Here is a 19,882-nt window from a genome sequence, read left to right as displayed (position 1 = left end):
GCTTTTCTGAATCACTTTGGCTCTTTACTACCATTGTGGTAGAATATCATTTTATATCACTTTATTTTATTAAACAATATACTATTTAGTTTCGAATTCATGTAAATACAAGAAAAAGTCTTGCCATGGTTTCTGTGATATTTATCTGTTGTTTGTGCTTTCAATACTGTACTCGTAAGATATTTCTGTATTAATAGTCCAGATTTCTTTTATTTTACATTTAATTCACATATGTCTAGTTAGTTAGTTTGTTTCTTTGGCTAGGAACCAAAACCCAGAACCATTGTAGCCAGGGTCAATTTTAGTTCCCCTGTGTGAGGAGGTTTGCACAGGCAGTCTTGGGTGACGGTTTAGTTGTAATGGCAGATTTCAGGGAATATATTTTGCTTCTACTTAGAGCCAAGTCTAAGACAAACATGTTTCTTTGACATTCCCCCATTTAGGGAATTCTTTTAAGATGATGAAATTACTGGTGTTTAATTTGGAAAATCTCAGCTATTAATTAGATTTCCCCCCATGAGAAGGCAACCAGTTGACTGTCATGAATATGAACTCAGGTCCATTTCTTAACAGCATTATAATTCTGCTTGTTATTTTGCAACCAACTAACACTTCAGAAGCATCCTGCTGGTCTTGCCACATTCCTATAGACATTGTCACATAATGCAGGTTGCTTATAAATCGAAATACACTGGTTACTCTTACTCTACTAATAGTTATGTTTTAAGTGAACATGTAAGATGCTAAGTAAATACAAAGTTAACACATGAAGACCTTATCAGAACATTTAATAATTACAACAAAATAAATAATGCAAGTACTTTTATTATGTGGGTTTTAGTCTTTATTAGTTACTTGAATCTATGATAATGTAGTTTATTTCATTTAAAATTTCAAGTTCTGGGATAAATAAACACATCAGAAGAAACATGCCTACATATTAAAAATGATTTATTGTGTGAGAAATTATACCTCTTTAAGATATAATTCTATCTCTTTAAGATATGATGTTACTAGAAACAGGCAAATTGGTAAGTCTAACAACATATTAAATTTAATTTTTGCTACATAAAGAAGAAAATCAAGTAATATAATTTTGTCTGTAAATATGACAAATGGCTATTTGTTTAAAAATGAAGAAATTGAAGAAAAATTAGTTGGTACTTTCCATGAAGTTTCATCCTTAGTGCCTACCTTTCATCATACTGTCATGCAGCTTCTCTGGGGAAAGGTCACCAACAGTTCCCACTAGCTGAGAGCCCTATGAACTACAATAACAGACAGTGTGACAAGACACACCCTTGGATGCAAGCAAGGGTGACATGAATGCTATAAGGGAGCCAACCACTTTCAGATTGGATTTAAAACCTGATCCTGAGGATGCAACATATGCCCAATATCTCAGATCTATCCAGTAACTCATGGTCATTAAGGTCACAGTCCCAAGGGTGTGCCTACTACTATTATTTTGCCCCATTTAGGAAACAGTATTAAATTATCCTCAAAGGCCATATGAGTCTATCCATAGATTAGTGCAGCTCTCACACCTCATCTGAGAAATTTCTTGTGTAGTAGACAGTGTTTAATGCTGACACCCACAGTTGGTCAAATTGCAGAGAATAGGCTAAGTGGAGTGTTCAGCCACAAACCAGATAGCATACCCACTCCCAAAGTTAAGGGACCATCAATGATGAGGGACAGATGTAATGGAGAAAGGTGCAGAAAGACCTTTAAGAGATAAAGGTTAGGGAGGAACTGAGTAAAAGAGTGTTTTCTGGACATGGCAGGACCACAGCCCTCACCATCTCAAATCAGCTGCGGATACCTGAGTAAGACCCACCCAAGATCAAGCCACCTTAGTGTGGGCAGGAACAGTTCATGATGCTGATAGCTTCTGGCAGAGGAAGAGTCAGTTTTCTTTATGGATATACCTCCTGGTAGGTTGACCACACCCCAGTGGATAGCTCCACCCCCAGATGTAAATGTATAATACAAATTGAATTCAAATAAAAGAGGACATAAAATTGGGGGATTAAGGAGTTGCGGACAAATCTGGTGGAATTTAAGCAGAGGACTTGGGGATGAATATGACCAAAATAAATTGTATGGCTTCTCAAATAATCAATATTTTAAATTCAAAATGGAAAAATTGTAAAATTTACAAGACTGTGTCAAGTTGACCATTGATGCCAACTAGAAACTATGTTATTTTTATTATAAACTTTCTATTGATACAAAGAAAAATAATTATAAATGTGACTTTTACATTTGCATTAGAAATTACCTAGGGGGAAATAAGCTTTCTAAGTGTGAAGTAAAGTTACCAATAGGAGTATGATAGACCAGGGTATAAGCAGAAACCTGTGCTTGCTGGACCTCACATGGTTCTTCTGTTCTCATGTATTTTACTTTGTTGTTTAAGTAACAAGGCAGTTAGTATAATGATGAAAAACAAGTAAACTATGCTGAACTAAAGTTAAAATAAATGTCATCAGGAGTCATCAGATAACTTTTAAGTGTTTGAAAATACATAAAACACTGTATGCTCTTGCATGTGACCTGTCAGAACTCAGCATCCTTGAGATGAAATGGTGCATTCTCTGTTGACTTATGAGTCTTATTTCCCTCCAGACAGAGCCAAAGGAAGATCAAGAACAGGGACCCACTTTGACTCAGCCCGGAGACGGAGCCGAGCTGTCCTTTATCACATCTCAGGACACCTGCAAAGAAGAGAGAAGAACAAATTGAAAATAAATAACGTAGGTGGTATGTGTGCATCACGGACACCAGTCCCCTTGGAGAGCAATGTGTAATACACTAAGGAAAGGTTCCAATTACTCATTTATTGATGTTTTTAGCTGTCTTTTTCCCACTTTGTCTTGCATTTATCCATAAAGAACAAACTAGCAAAGGTCAGTGTCACGAGGCATTTCTATAAACATGCACAATCATAGTGTTACAATCACAGAGATTACAGTGCCATGGGAGTCAGTGCACAGTATGCCAAGGAGAGCACACCAGACATGTAGTGAGGGCACACTAGACATGTAGTAAGGACACAGTGTGCTGAGGAGGGGCACACCAGGCATGTAGTCAGTGAATGCACTGAGCAGGGGCACACCTGAGAGACTCTATGGTTTGAGAAACAGGACAAAGTGTAGCATGTCACATTTATAGTTACTGTTGGTTAGTAGTCTAATTTATAAATTGAATATCAGGATCAGTGTTACTCTTGATCTTATTACCCTTTGTGTCTTTTCCCAGGGGAACCGTGGACCAATACAGGTCATCACTCCATTTAAGACTTCACTTCTATACAAAATAGGTGGAACTTTCAGACAGTGCAGTATTGCGTTGGAATTCCAAGCTACACTGATTAGGTTATATAACAAGTTTCACTTTCAGTGAATTACAGTAAGGGCTGATTTCTGAACCAGTGTGATCACCTGTTGAAAGCCATTGCGCCAGTAAAAGCTGCTTGGTTTGTTTTCACAGGGTTTTAATCACACATCACACCCTCAAGAAATTTACACATAACTTTTATTTAACACAAAGGAACTTCACCTGTATGGAGATGAGCAGAACAATGTCTGTTTGGTTGCAGACTTCAAACACAGCTTTTCAGTGTGGAGTGATCAGACTGCAGGTTTGGGGGGTGACTATGGGTGGGAAACTGAACAGTCAGTCTAACTTGCCAGTGGAATCATAAACAGCCATATTCAGCAAGCAGAACTCCTCGGGATTTTGAGATTGGTCCAGATGTCCTGGGAGCTGAGGACTGGGGTTCTTTACAACCCTACTTTACAGCCAGCACTGTGGTGACCCTGACTTACATTCAAGACATTCAAGCCAATGTCTTGAAACAAACCTTGCTTCTTGTGTACAAAGTATCTATTTCTGTGCTGATAGCAAACAAAGAAAAGTGTATAAACCCAGGGTGTGAGGAGCTACCTGAATATGATACAAATGTGGTTTGGCTTTAATATGATTCCCTCTGGAAGTCACAGTTAGAGTTCTAGTCCACTCATGCTCCTGGGGTCATCCAACAAGCTTGGCTATTCTGCCATTCACTGCTGTACAAAGTGCTACACAGCTGGTGGTGGGTGAAAGGGTTTTTGTTGTTGTTGTTCTAACTTACTATGATAGTTTTCTGTTTTGCTTTGTCTTTTTTGTGTGAGTGAGCAAGTATGTATTGCATTACTGATATGCATATTTATAGAGATTTGCTTATGCTGGAAGTACACACTTCTTCTTGCTTTAGTTGAGAAGTATTTACTTGAGACTCACTGAAACACTGCAAGTCTCAGTGATATTAAACGGCATTGTTGAGCCTTGCTATTTTCCCCTCTAGATTTAACAACCTATAAAACATTACTGAAAAATCTGTATGACAAAAGTTATAAATCACACTCCTTAGTGGCTTTCTTAATTGCTGTTGTTCTATTTAGAAGTTTAAACCTCAGAGGGGAGGGTAGTAACTAGGAATGTCTAGTTGGCTCAGAGACCGTGATAGCACAGGTACCCTGACTTCTGAAGCCAGGTGTGGAGTCAGTCACTGTGCAGGATAGAGAGCAGTTAATGGCCAGACAGCAGGAAGAGAGAAGGAAAGACAGAAAAGACCCTGAGCTTACTGGGAAAACAGTCTTAGAGGAATTCTAGCTGCAATAACCCATGCCCACAAAAAGAGCCACTACCAGTTTATCATGCTATTTAAGATTGCCTTCCTTACATTCTGTTACTCAAGGCTCACAGCAAGCTAGTACTGCATAAGGTTTTTATTCATTCCATGTTAACAAAAGGGGAAAAAAACAACCTTTTTGGGTTTTCATTAAAGTCTCTAAAAATAGAAGAATCGGCTAAGGGGATCAAACCTTAATTTTCTGCTTCAAATCACTGTCTTGTTCTTGAGCAGCTTTTCCCCATAGATGATCCTATACTGCAATCACAGGCAGAAGAACTCCTTAGGCCTTCTGGATAGGTTTGAGGATCGGAGGTAAAACCTTTAGTTTAGGCTTAAGTTTGTCTGGAACCTGCTGGAAAAAGACTTTCCTTCCTTTTGATTTTGATTCTTTACTCTTTGGAATGAGGAGAGAATGAAGCTAGTATATCCAGCAGAAATAAATATTGTACAGGTTGCAGAAGAGAGCCCCCCAGGAGTTTGAGGCAGTGCTAGCCATGCCCAAATATCTCCAACAGGAAGCCTCACTCATTCATGTTATCATCAAAGACAGGACCTGTGTCAGCTGTGCCCAGTATAGTGCCTGTAAGAATATTTTTCTGCACCCTTGTACATTTAGAGGTGAGTTTCAAGGAAACATTGTAAAATACGTTAGAAAACAAACATCTTAGTTAGGCTTTGGAGTTAACTAGTGCATTGGATAATTTGTGGGATAAAAATTAACCAACTAAAGCATTACTGGTTCTAAAGCATGCCCCTCAAAGTTAAGAAGTAACAGATGCTCAAAATCTATTTTTTTTTGTTTAAAACCTTGTCTTAGTCCTTGACATGCTCCATGTGTTTAGGGGTTATAAATGCTGTGATGTTCCTTCCCTGTTTCCGTAGACTGCACAATTTTATGCACTCGCATATTTTTATGCTTGTAAGAATTTGCTTGATTCAAAAAGGTTTTGTTAAAGACTTTGGTGTAGTAAGCCTTTTGCCACCCAGGTAACTATGTAATGGTGTGTGCAGGATTGAATTATTGACCCTTCCAAAGTTAAGTCAAACCTGAAATGTATTGAATCCAAAGTATAATTTTAAACATCATGTTGTAAGAATAATTTGACAATAACTTTAACTTACATGCTTGAGGTATTCCCTAAAATTGACACCATGCAGTTCACATTGAAAGATGCTCATTCGTTGCTTAGCTTTTGTCTCAGTATCCGAGAGTTAAATGGAATCCATGTGACCCAAAGTAGACATCTTCCCATGAGGGTACAATCCTCACTCTAGGCCTCTTATACTAGGTACAATCTGAGGCACTCCAACAAAATGGTAAAGACAGTAGCTATTTGGATAGAAGCATTAAGTGCTACAGGTGAATCCTGATAATTTCCCCTTGTAAATGTTTAGGGATAAAGTCATAATGCAATCTATTGCATGAAGGGCTAGAAAGATGGCTCATCAATTAAGAGCACTTACTAGTCTTAAAGAGAACCGGAGTTTGGTTCCCAGTACTCACACAGTGGATCAATGCTGTCTGTAACTCCTTTTCCAGGGAATTTAATGCCTCCTTCTGGCCTCTATAAGCACCAGGTATACATGTAATGTATAAGCACCCATGCAGATAAAAAAGTCATACACATAAAACAAAATAAGTAAACCTTTAAAAGATTTATTATATGCTATTGTAACTTCAAAGTACCTTATCAAACTTAGGAGATGAGTACTTGTGGACCCAAAGTCTCTCTTCTGTGCTCTTGAATGAGCTTTAACAACTCCCCCTCACACACATCCCACAGACATACAAAGTAATTCATTGTCTTGGTTTTATGGCAAAGCTTTGGAACTTGTCCTCAACTATCAGATAGGTACTTTGATGGAATACATGCAGTGGCACCAACCAGCCATCCAGAAGTGAAGTAGTGCCCCACAACGGAGCATGAGCATGACATGCTTGTATGACTAAGTAGACAGGTGTTGGGAACCCCTACCTTTAAACAAGGGGCAGAAACGACAACTTCAAGTTTTATCTCTATTAATGTTCTTGGAATCCTCTGGTCTGGGGCTTCCTGAACACACAATATTTATCTGCCCTCCCTTCAGTGACTGAGACAAGGAAACAACATTGTGGCCTATAAGTACTACATATTCAGAACTTCTTCTATTCGTTCGAGTTAAATTTCAAATCTAAGTTCTCATTACCTTTCTTGCATTTCTCATTAATTAAGGTCAAAGCAAAGTCTATAAATACCTGGCCACAGGCTTGTGGAATTTCCACATACGATATTGTTGAGCCTCTTTTTGTCTCATAGCAACAGGAAATTGTTCATCCATTTGGGCTGCTTTTAAAGCAAAGTGCTTCAGCCATCAAAAGCTCTAGCTATCCTCTGTTAATCAGCTGTGTCGTGAACATTACCTTCCTCCTGTAGGACTTGAAAAATAATCCCTAAATAGCTGCTTCTCCTTAGTGGGTGGTATATTTCTGAATATATCCCTATTGATCAAAGTAATGAGGTTTGGGTTCTGATTAGAAACATCACCAACACCCACAATGCATGAAAGCATAGGCCACCCTATGTATCTTGGCAAGAACGTTTGCAGGAGAATGTTGGTCATCTCTACCTTTTGGAAGGGGGAGCCATCTTTTCTGACATCACCAGAATCCCAGGTCAGAGCTCTTTGGGTAATGATTGTCACCTGAAATCCACCCATCTGCAGACTATGCTCATATTAATGAACACGCAAGCATGCCTTTTATGTTACACTATGTATAGAATGACACTTGCAGCTGGATGCTTTTAGATAACATTTGAGATAACTACCCTTTTGTTTTTTGATGACCAAAATCTGAATTATTCACTTTTAACAGTTACTAAAAAATCTCCAGAGTGCTGTGCACATAACAGAGATCACTGTCCAGTTTTAGTCCAGTAACAAGCAGGACACATTCTAAGAAGTGTGTTATTAGGGTAATTTTGCTTTTGTAGGAATCCCATAGAGGGTGTTAATAAAAATTTACATAGTGCTAGTCTGGGATGGAGATGATTCCAAGTATAAGGTGACTCAGAGCACACACTGTTCCCACAAAGGAGCTGAGCTTGGTCTCCATTACCCATGTCAAGTGTCTCACAAATACCAGTAATTCTGAAGAGACCTAACACACTCTTTTGACCTCCTTGGGCATCTGTATTTATGTGTACAAACTAAATAGGTTTGCTGCTCAATCACTCAATGTACCAATAAGCAGTGAGTTCAGCAGATGACATATGAACCTGCAGCTCGTGTACTAAATGCTGACAGTGAACTTTTTAAATACATAGGAACACTCTCTGAAACAGAAGTAGGATGGACATACTATAAACACATAAACCAAGAATACCTGTTTGTTACTATGATTGATATTGTGTACTATGCATATCTATGGTGCACTTGTACATGGCTAAGATTCAGTATGTTCCTATACAGCAGCATTGCAGATAGTTTACAGTGTTACAATAGCCTGCATCTTCCCTAGGTGACAGGATTTTCATTTCACTTGGAATCTTGTGGGACCAGCACCACAATGAAGCCAGTAGCTGACTGAATCACACTTGGGTAGCATAGGACAGTAGACTCATGTTTGATTTTACAGGTCACTTGTAGGGTATTTGATGTTGAATGCATGGATAGTTCAGTCTCCATTTCTAATCTATGCTTCTTTGCTCCTCTTCTCTGTGTCTTTATCCACAGAACGTGTTTGTAGATAAACCAGCATTTCCAGAGTATAAGGTTTCTGATGCAAAAAAATCCAAGTTCATTCTGCTGCATTTCAGCACTTTCAAAGCTGGCTGGGACTGGCTCATTTTGCTGGCAACATTTTATGTTGCTGTGACAGTACCTTACAACGTGTGTTTCATTGGCAATGAGGACCTGTCCACAACTCGGAGCACAACCGTCAGTGACATTGCAGTGGAGATTCTTTTCATTATAGGTAAGATGCAGTAACTTCACATCTGGAATATTTGCTTGTAAAAACAAGCATGTTCCAGAATTTTCTGTGGATCATTTGAACTGAGTTGTTTGCTGGAGTGTGTCTCAGCCTGTGATATAAATTTTGAAGACTCATATACTTGTATTTCTGAAAATTGCTTATTCCAGTTTTCCTACTGTTTCTGTGTTGGAACATCTAAGCCAAAATCCCATGTTTCTACATTTATTTTATATTAAAAAATGGCTCAAAGGAAGATGCAGTGCCTGTTGTTTGGGCTCTGACACTCTTAGCAGTATTAACTATGCAACGTCAGAGATGAGTTTAGCAATACCTGCCAGTAAAATGGCATTCAGACAACGTTCAGTATATCCTGGGTATGTGGTTCTTCAAGCTGTTTATGATGGACTCAGCAAGTGCCTGCTTACAGAAGCAAAGAATAAGCAAGGTTCTTAGTTACCTAAGATAGTCAAGAGAGGTAGTATCTGATTTTAGATAAGGAGACCCTAATGAATGTTTGCTCCCAGTATTCATCTCTAGAACCTGGGGATTTCAGTAGACCAACATTGGTTTGACTGTGTAGAACTTTTTCTGTGACTGAATGTTAGTATGTGTTTGCTCTAGACGGCCCCTTCCCTCAGGGCTCCGGTAATTGGTGAGTCCGAGGTGGATCACGCCTGCAAATAATGGGCGAGAAAGAAAGAGCCGGACCAAGCAGATTTCTTGTCAAGGCCCCCTTTATTGATTATTACAAGGGGTTTTTATAGAGAAAGACGGAAGCAGAGAAAAAGGAGGTGGGGGGAGGAATGAATGTTAATTGCTCTCAGGCAGGTATCTGGAATCTCCTGTGTTAAGGAAGTGGGGGAAAGAATAGGTGTTAGTTGCTTCTCAGGCCAGGTCTCGGAACCTGAGGGGTGGGATGCTAGACTGGCTGGCGGCTAGCTAGGCATGGGGGGTCGCCAAGGCTGGCTTCTGACACTAGACAGCTGTTCCTGCCTTCCCCATGAATCCTGTCCCACTGTTATCACTGCAACTGTGAGCCTGTTAGGAACCTAGCTCACACCCCAAAAGCAGTCACTGTGGTGTGTTAGACCACTAGATGGCAACAGTGTCTAGTTGGGTACCTGGGTAAAGTTATAAAATCAATTAAATTTTTTTCAGTTAAATGCATTCATTATGAGGAAATTATAAGGATAAAGTGATCTGTTTGATCATGATGAAACATAATATTGCATCATTAATAGTTTGAATTTAAAATGAAGTCACAGACATATTGGATGTGCCTATTTCCCAGTCCTGTTAGTTTGATGTTTCCTTCTATGGATTCATGAATAACACAGTGCTGCTGTCATCACCCTGGTACCATTCTCACATCTAGGTCAAAATTCTGAAGGATTAGGGCTTCTGTTGCATAGCTGAGCCTAGTTTTCTTCCAGGTAATAAGTTGACAAGTCTCATTGAGCACCAGGTGTCTATTAAACATACGTGCCACCAGCTTTCCAGTGTTGCTATTTATGGATCATTCACCAGAGCAAAGCTGTTTCTTTATTTTCTTCACCATAGTTTCCTGGTATTTGAGATTTGAAAACTCACGGGGTCAGGAATCCATTCTGGCACTGCGTGCTCTCAGGCAGAGGATGGCCTGTTTGCCCTTGAGAATTCACACGCCGAGAAAGATTTATTTGGGGTATTTGATGGAGACTGGTTTGTTCCTCTGACTCTGCCCTTACTTCTTCTGTGTTCATTCTTTCTGTAATGTCTATTGCTTAGGGAGCAAACCAGTTCTTACAGTATCCAGCACCCAACCACTACTGACTAATCTCTGCTGTTTTTACCCAGTTGTGTTTATGCAATGATTGCCTTACAGTTGGAGACATGACTCTGCCAACACTGTGAAACTCTGCCTGGAACCCCTCATTGACAGACTTAATTTCACAGGCAGTAGGGATTTGCTTGCAATTCTCTGCTGTTGCTACCCTGTTCTTTTAAATGAATTTAAGCACATGTACAACTTACAACACATTTAAAGACGGTTTATACTAAAGTTTCTCCTGTTATGTTTACCCCAACTTCTGTCAAGTGCATCTGTTCACAAAGGTGGCCAAAAATGGTTAGTTATAGATAAGTTATAACACCTGGAGTAAGAGCAGGTCGTGGCACTGAACACCTGTAATTCTAGCATTTAGGCAGAGGCACGTAGACCCAGGGTGGAAGGCCAGATTGTGCTGGCTACACATTAAAACTTTATGTTCAAAGTCAAAAAGGGTAATACAAGCTAATACTATATGAATAATAGTGCATTCGACATAGAGTATTGTATCTTCACAAAGTAATGTTTCTGTGGCATGGTGAATACGCATATTTAAATACAATTGGTTTTCCATTTCTTTTTTACTTTTTGGTTTTGCGGCACTGGCGATCCACCTGGAGGTTTTTCACCACTGAACTGTGCCTTTAGTTCACCCAGGTCTATTAAAGAGGGTTTGGGAAGCACAGGTTTCATTGTGCCTGAACAATTTTTTTAATGTTTTGTTATTTGCACTGGCTCCAATGTTAGACAATATGTGTACTTTTCAAATAGGGAGTAATTAAATATTGCATGCAGAAAAGTGTCTTAGTCAAAATTAAAGATGGGAGATGATAAATTTCTTTGGGGGATTCATAGATACATTTTTAGCAGTCTAAATCCTCAAAGAATACCTGTGCTGAAGCAACATATTTCTACATGATTCATAAGCATCTCTCTGGATTTACTTTTCCCCAGAACCCATCCTTTACAGTTAGCAATGCTCTTTCAGCATGATTGAAAAATGCCATCCCCAGATGGATTCAATGGAAAGAAAACATCTGACTACAAAGTTAGTCAGTGCAACCTGAAACTCCTAGCCTCCCCCTCAGTCTTGCTGCGTAAGCCACATTCGCTCAAGAGGGCAGAGACTCTCACTGGAAATCACTGTATTCATGGAAGGCAGACAGGAAGTTGAAACTTCTCTTTTTCACTTTCTGCCCAATTCTTACAAAGGAACCAAGTTGAGTGGAGTTTTCATAAGACAGACTCACATTGACTAAATCTGCCGTAGCACTGGATACCTGATGCTGCTGTTGCCTATTTCTTTGGTTTGTTACCTTAGTAAGAAGTAACTGCATTCAATTAGTAAATTGCTGCTAAGTCATTTACTTAGATTTCTGTAGCATTTGAATCAGTAGCCATGTAAGAATGATAATTATCATACAATGGTGACTTTATTTCCAAGCCTGATAATCCAGCCATACTTTGAATATTACAGATTGTTTCATAAAAACTGGCTCATCAGGTGTCTACTCCACTCCCATCCTAAATATCCCAAAGAGCCCAAAGGTGTGCATGCTGCAGTGTGCACAGACCTGGGAGTGAGTTGTCTCAGTCAGTGCTAGCTTCATTACTCTTTGCTGGGTCTGGTGTAGGCTCAGGCAGGTTACCAGTTAATCTAATAGGCTTAACATTGTAGGCTTACTTTGTAAGGCTATAACATCCAAGTTGGTCCCTTCAAGAACATCTTAGAAAGCTGAAAGCCACAGGAAAGAAGGGTTCAACGGCACTGCACCATACTTTATGGTCATCTTAGCTTTCAATCACTGAAATATTTAAGAAGGCTCTGGAACAATACAATAGGGAGACAAGTGGGAGGGCATGGAACTGGACTGTTAAGAGCCAAGAATCTTAAGAATGAAAGAATGTGTGAATGATAAGGTATGGTGCACAGATCATGCCAGAAACTACATGGAATAAATAAAAATGTCCTCACTTCCAAACATACCACTGTGATAGTGTGAATTATAAAGGATTAAAAGGAAAATCTTCAAAGACCCTGGAAAAAGAAGACAATTGATTGCCTTCCATAGATACTAATTAGGGTGTAATCTGACTTCTCCACATAGTAGGGGTGGAAGGTCACAGGCAATAACTGAACCCATTAGAAAAGCATTGACTCTGACCCTCTCCTTCTTTCCACCCTCCCCTCCCTCAGTTCTTCCCTCTCCCTCTCCCTCTCCTTTCCCTCTCCCTCTCCTTTCCCTCTCCCTTTCTTTTCTATGTCTCTTTTCAGTCTTCCTTCCCTTCCATCCCTTTTCTTTAGTTTACAGTCCTTCCAGAAGAGTGAATACAATGAAAACAGTTCCATAAAACAAAACACAATTGTGTCACTCAGTTTCTCATCAAAGGGATTATTTAAATGTGTGGGGTTTTGCTGTTGCTGCTTCATTTTACAAAAAAGGGGGAAAAGAAACCCAGAAGTATCCCAAAAGAAAGGAACAAATTTAAGATAAGAAAAGAAAGCTTATGATGAAAATTGAACAAATAAGTTAATAAATTAGACTGTCAGATGGAAAACATGATTTGATTTGGGACAAAAAAAAAAGAAATCAAGTTACAGTCACATGCAATGCAAATGCCAGTGAACATAATTAACCACTGGTGTGTTTGATTTTTTAAGTGGGCAGAAGATAAAATTGTTGAATCCTGGTGACCTGAGGAAAGGGTGCCAGGTAGATACAAGCAACATATCACATTTTGGAATGCTCATAGTAAGTGCAGAAAACTCGAACCTGTGCAGTGTTATTAGAAATGTGTGTAATGAATTGTGTATATTTAAAAGTTAAATGACTTTCTACAAAATAAAATCTGAATATCATCATCAGACCACAAGGAAGAAAAAATATCAAATATGGTGAATCCAAAGATAAAATAATGTGTAAAACTACACAAGGAAGGAATAGACAAAAATGATAAGATGAATGAAATAACAGGCAATCAAAATATATGAGTGATTTTTTAAAAGGTAAAATGTTTGATAGGGGTCAATTCACGTTGAAAAGAGGAAACAGTGAAATGGATTTTTAAAATATCCTAGTTAGAGATCTTATATAAAACCCCGAGAAAAGAATAACCAAGCAAATGTGGGGAGCTCTGTGTCCTAGAGTAAACAGATGTGAAATGGGTCAGGCATGGTACTGCATGCCTAGTCATAGGAGGAGATGTGGGCAGCCACAGTGAGTCCTGAAAATCAACTTCAGGTAGTCAGGATTGGCAGTACAGGCCTCACTCCCAAAGCCTCCCACTGGCCCCTCAGTGGAATTTTATTAAGCTATAAATAAAAATAAGGACTGGGGATGGTGGTGCATATTTTTAAGCCCAGCTCTCAGGAAGCAGAGGCAGATAGATTATCTGTGAATTCTAGGCCAGCCTGTTTTACCTGGTGAGTTCCAGGCCAGTAAAGGCTACAAGAAAAGGAAGGAGGGTGGGAGGGAGAGACGGAGGGAGAGAGAGAGACAGAAAGAGAGAGACAGAGAGAGAGAAAGAAAGGGGAGGGAGGAGGGTGGAATAGCTTACCACATCAGGGACGGTGAAGCACATAACCCAGCTGCCTAGAGACAGAAGAACATTACATGTCAGTAAGAGAAAGAGGCTGTTTGAGGAGTAACCATTATGCATATGTGCGTATATACTCATATCTGAAATAATAGTACCTAAAAATACACAGATTGTGTATAGTTATCTTAAGAATTAAAAGAATAAAGGGATATTTTCACATGGTATTAACTTCTAATAAAGCACCACAGCAATGTTTAGACTCTGAGGGACTTGGGAGGGACAGTTGACAGGATGTTTCAGTATCACATTAACAAATTTTCAAAGCCTTCATGGTACTGGCAATCAGGGCCTTGGTAGTTATCTGCTGTAAAGCCCCCACCCATTTGATGCCAGGAGCACACCCACTGTCCATTTGTGACAATCGGTGGTCTCCAGTATATGCACTTCTCTCCATTTCTAGGACATAGTACTGAATAAAGCAAGCACAATCAGCCAGGTGACTTGCAGCATGTTGCCATTTATATAAAGTCATGTGAGAGTATCTTTAGGGTAATTTTATCTGGAAATGCTTGCATTACCTCTGGATAATTGTATAAGAAAAGAGTTACTTATTTGTGTCTTGGGGACAGGGTCTGGAGAACAGTGACAAGACAGACTGATTACCTTGCTGTAGACTCCTTAATTTTGTGCAATTTAAAACCTAGATGTCAGTTGAATAATTGCTACTCAATTTGAAAAAGATTGAGAAACATAAAACAAATAAAAAAGGAAGCTCAATGCTGTACCACACATCTGTTGTCTCCAACACTCCGGGTGCTGTGTGGAAGGATTGCGAATTTGAGGTCACCCTGCACTACAGAGTGCAGAGTAAAGGTAATGGTAAGATTTTAAAATTAATGTTGTAGTTAGCAAAAAAAAATCTAGAACAATTTTGTAAGAGTTGGTGAGGTGGAAAATGATCATATAACAGAATGCAGTCCTTTTGTCTAGGTGGGGAATTGCTTTCAGATGCATATAGGAAACATGTTGAAGGCTTGTTAGGACGTATTATTGATAGAAGCAACACAATAAAAACAAAGTAGACCTCCATCAGCACGCATAGAATATGATGCTCAGTGTATCCAATGAGAAAAGGAGTCTAGCATGAAGATGAACAAATGAAACTCTCATGAGTAACATTCATTTCAGTGTTAGGGTGGTCACATCCATTTTTCTGTGCTGCTGCTTTCACATTTCATAGTCAAATTTAACTAATTGTGTATGACAGACTAAATATCCAACAAAACTAATTTTTTACAGTTAAGCCCTTCACAGGAAAAAAAAGTGCTACCTGACACATTAGCATTAGCTTCCCACCGAATGCCCCCTTTTCATAATACATGTTATGTAATGTCTTCTTTAAAAAAAAGAACATTGTAACACATTAATCTTAATATTAAACAGAGGACAAAATAAGTCATTCAGGGTGTTTCTTCTATTTTTCAATTTTTAGTCTCTGTAGCATGACAGCACCCAAAGACAGAAAGAGTCAGATTTTTCACATTATTATAATAAATAAGTCTGGATTTATGAACATCTGTTTAAGTCCAGGCAAAAAGAACTTCATGGCTAAGTATCCCTAAGAGCAGATACATTGTACATGATAACATAGATTAAGAAGCGGGTTATTCAAGTAGCAATAGCAGGCCAAGATGGGCACTGACCCTGGAGTGGGGAAATAACAAAACACGGTGGAGGTCCACTTCCGTAGGGTGGTTGATGTGTTTCAATAAAGGCAGCCCCGAGTTGTGAGATCATCCTGTGTAGGACTGAGCATGCGCACCTTTGCCCACTCACCCCATGACCAGTGCTGCAATCCTGACATCCTCTACCTGCGTGAGAAGCACTACATCCCCCTCCTCCTGAGTTTAATTAGCTTCCTGTGTTGAGTTAATGAACTCTTAATTCACTGAGTGTCAGTGGGGTTGTGTCACACATGCACAGGGAACAGTTTACATTCAGACATCAGGGCTATGCCATTTGGTGTTCATTTAATTACAATTTACATATTCACAAATACTTTTCTCCAAAGATGTGGACAGGTTTATTATAACTATAGTATTTCCTTGAATTTAGATACCTACTTTAATTATAAATGATTATTTTATTTATTCTTATTTTTGTTAATAGCATTCTTATTAATCAGTGTTTCTGTTCACTTATAAAAGCCCACATTTTGCTGTATTAGAGTCTGCTTTTTATATCACATAATTTTTATTGTAACCTTCTGGGTGGAACTAGCACAGACATATCTGTTGCTGCAGCAAAAACAGTCTATGCACCTCTGGTTCATTATGCTCAAGCCAGAAGCTTTCATTAGAAAAATGGATAGTCCAGTGGATCTCTAGGGCTGTTATAGTGGGAAGTCTCATTCACTGTTCAGTTGCCAGCAGTGCTTCTGAGAGAAGCATCCTTTGGCTGACATATCCATTAATGTATGACAGATTAGCAGGAAAGGCACACACAAATTTTGTTCCATATTTCATTTGTATAAAGGGGTCCTCAAAAAGAAAAGGAAGAACCAAAGAAGCTATTAGAGCTTATTTTATTATCTATTCTCTTTGTATGTGTGTTCTCTCATGTGTTTGCAGAGTGCATGCACAGTGGAACATGGGACAGTTCAGGCCTAAGATCAACATTAGTGTTTTCTTCAGTGCTGTTCCCTTCCTTTTCTGAAACGTGGTTTCTCCCTGAACTCAGATTTCATTGTTTGTTTAGACTGGCTGGCTGGCAGGCAAGCTCTAGGGGGACCTGCCTGTCCCCCTAGCACTAGAATAAAGACACATGCCACCACGCCCAGCCCAGCTTCATATGTGGGTGCTGAAGGTGACAGCTCAGGTCCTTGTGCCTGCATAGTGATGGAGTCATCTCCCCAGCCCCGCATACTTTTAAAACAAAGAATAGTAAGTAGATAAAGCAGCAACAACAGAGGTCTTGGGCTGAAGATGATAGTTATGGTGATAGTGACTAGGAATGATGCTGTGGATATGACAGAAGAGAAAAGCATCTTGGTATGTGCCCTGGTACAGCTCCATTTCAACATCAACTCTGTTTTCAGCAGAACAAATGTCCTCGAGACAGAGGGTGAAGGGTGCCTTCTAATGAGGAACTTTAGGACTTACTGATAGACAGAATTCTGGGAGCAAAGGACTTTCCCTGCTTTGTTTTTTGTTCCTTCAGCTCAAAGTAGAGCACCAAAGTAGTGCCTCTTGGGGTGGCACAGTCTGAACCCATCAGTGCTCTTAATCCTGTATCTTCTGTTCATTTTAATAACAGCATTTTCAAGAAAGAAAAAAGGAGTTCACTTATACATATTGAATAATTCAGATAATGCTGAGCTTGAAAAAAACACTAGGGCATTTCCCACCCCACAGCTTTTGGGAGCCACATACCTGGGCTCTCATTTACTAATCCACACTCTACTCTGTACCCTTCGTGGAAATAGAGAGCAAGGCCCCTCAAATGCTATCATCTCCTGTCTGCATCCAGACAAGCTTCCTGTAGCTGTGCTGTGCCACAAGGCTGGTGTGCATTGAGTGACCCCAATATAGAACATCAAAGGACCAGAGGCATTCAATCCAGAGCATCCTTCATCCTGTTTCCCATCAGCACATCTAGGAACAAGAAAGGGAGGGTTAGCTGAATTTTACCTCAGCTCTTTTTATCCCTCCCAGTCAGATGAGGTCTGAAAGTGCAAGTTGAGCTTCCTGAAATGCAATCTAGTGGACATCATAATCTAAAAGCTTAATCACAAACTTTAAAATACCTGGGACTTGTCAATTCAGCAACTTCATCACTTGCTAAATCTGAGTTTATTCCTAGTTGAACTGGACCAGCAGATGGTTCTTCAATGACAGTGATGGGAAGGACCAGAAGATGAGAAGATAAAGAAGAAAAAAGCTGGGGCTGAGATGTCTTTGTGTCTATGCTGTTCCCACCCATGTGGAACTGTTTGTGTTGCCCAGCTTCATTGGAGCTATGGTCTCTATTGGAGCCCTACACCTAGAGAGGGACTGCATTCCTTCCAGGAAAACCATGTGTCTTTTTTTTTTCAAATCTCCAAAGGACCTGAAAGAAAATAGGTGTTCTAGAGTCATTCCATTACATACAGTCATTTTCCTGAAATATACAAATATATGTTGCTTCTCCTATTAGTTAAAGAACTAAAATTAAGAATGCTGACTTAGACACTGGAAGAATACACAGATTACAATAAAGTCAAATTTTCAGGGTATTAAAAGAATTCAGTTTTACCTTGAATGACTTGGGTATACATTCTAAATTAACCAAAGGATTTTGATTCTAAGGAACCTCAGAAGGGTGTCCCCATCTCACAGTCTTCAGGAACACAAGTGCCTGTGGACTTTTTGCAATGAAAGGATCTGAGAACAGGATAGTTGGAAACATTAATTGCCTCAGATTCATTATCTTTTACGGTTTTGGGACATCATGCCCACTTTCCCTTCTCTTTCAGTCCCACCATTCCTCCTGTTCACTTTTTCTACATCTTTCACGCCAGTGTTCTGAAAGTGTAGTAACAAGGCCTCCACCAAAATACTCTCAGTATGCACACCCCAAACCCTTCCCAGCATTTCATACAGGCATTCATAGTGAACCTTTGCTGACTAATCATCTTTCACCAACTCAGAGTACTGTTCCTAGTCAGGGATCACAGCTGCCTTCTGACCCCATGTGGCTATTTATAAGCCAACTGTGAGATTGTCAGTAGTTCTCCGTTTCAAGAGAATATATCTTGAACACTGATATATGTGAGTGAATCCTGCTGAGCATGGCCTAATTTCTGACCAGAAATGAAGCAGCGCTCACCTGGCCACTAAAGACCTATTTTCTTCTGAATCCAGGAACAAGCCCTGGAAACCTAGAAAACAACCTCACCAATTCAGACTCCCATTGAAGTGTAACATAGTGCCCTATATCAGAAGGGGGAGAGAGAGAGAGACTGGATGCCTGTGGGGAACAGGACATCATAAAAATAAAACACTATTTCCATGTTTTTTTTTTAAGCTGCCAAATGAGTTACCTTAAAAAACACCTATTCCAGTGCTTCTGCCACTACAGAATATTTATTTTGCGATCATACTGTTCAAAAACTGTATTACCTCCTTGGTCATTCCAGACCTTGCTATGGGAAGATGACGTGCTATGTGTGAGTAATCTATCAATGTTTGTGACCTGCTTGGAGGCCTTAACTGTATGAAACTGCATGGCAGTGTTTCCTTTAACTGATTCAAACTTAGCAATTGATACTTTTCTTGAGCTACAAGTGGTTTGCATTTAAAAAGTTTTATTTGCCTTGATTCCTATTAGTCGGACTCATGATTTTGGCATCCTTCCGAACATTCTTTGCTGTGAACAAAATCAAGCTCAGTAGCAGTGTTCTCAACACAACTGTGGTTTTTCAGTGCTGGGGATCTAACTTGGGGCCTTTACCCGTGTTAAGCAAATGCTCTTCGGCTATGCTTCAGCCCTAGGTCTTGGTTTTAAGTTGTTTTATTTTGCTTTTTTTTTTTTTGAGATGAGGCCTCATTTTGTGGCCCAGGTATGTATGTCTTTAACCCAGGAGCCCCTCCTGCTTCCAGAACGATGGGATTACAACCTTGTACCAGCACACACAAAAGCAGTATCATGTTTTGTTTGACTTAAATTGACATCTGTTCATATATTATTCTAGTTCTATAAGCTTTAAAATAGGAACAACAAAGCAAAACAAACAAATGGTACTTAGTCATCCTTTCCAAACAGCTGTGACCCCTGCTGCTACTTTTTGGTGGCTACTTTCTGTACTCACTTTAATGTTGTCACCATGGTATATGCTAAATTGGAAGTGGTTTCTCACACC

General features: G+C 39.5%; 1 protein-coding gene across 1 annotated transcript in view; it reads left to right on the top strand.

The window, feature by feature from the left end:
- Kcnh8 (potassium voltage-gated channel subfamily H member 8) overlaps positions 1 to 19,882 on the top strand; it is a 373,434-nt gene that overhangs the window by 178,823 nt on the left and 174,729 nt on the right. The window contains exons 4-5 of the mRNA XM_027394572.2: positions 2,632 to 2,759; positions 8,396 to 8,636. Coding sequence (XP_027250373.1) covers positions 2,632 to 2,759; positions 8,396 to 8,636 — 369 coding nt within the window. The remainder of the gene's footprint in view (positions 1 to 2,631; positions 2,760 to 8,395; positions 8,637 to 19,882) is intronic.

The sequence above is a fragment of the Cricetulus griseus genome, assembly GCF_003668045.3.
Source record: "Cricetulus griseus strain 17A/GY chromosome 1 unlocalized genomic scaffold, alternate assembly CriGri-PICRH-1.0 chr1_0, whole genome shotgun sequence".
Taxonomy (NCBI): Eukaryota; Metazoa; Chordata; class Mammalia; order Rodentia; family Cricetidae; genus Cricetulus; species Cricetulus griseus.
The sequence above is the reverse complement of the archived record's forward strand: the minus strand, read 5'-3'. Positions and strand labels throughout refer to the sequence as shown.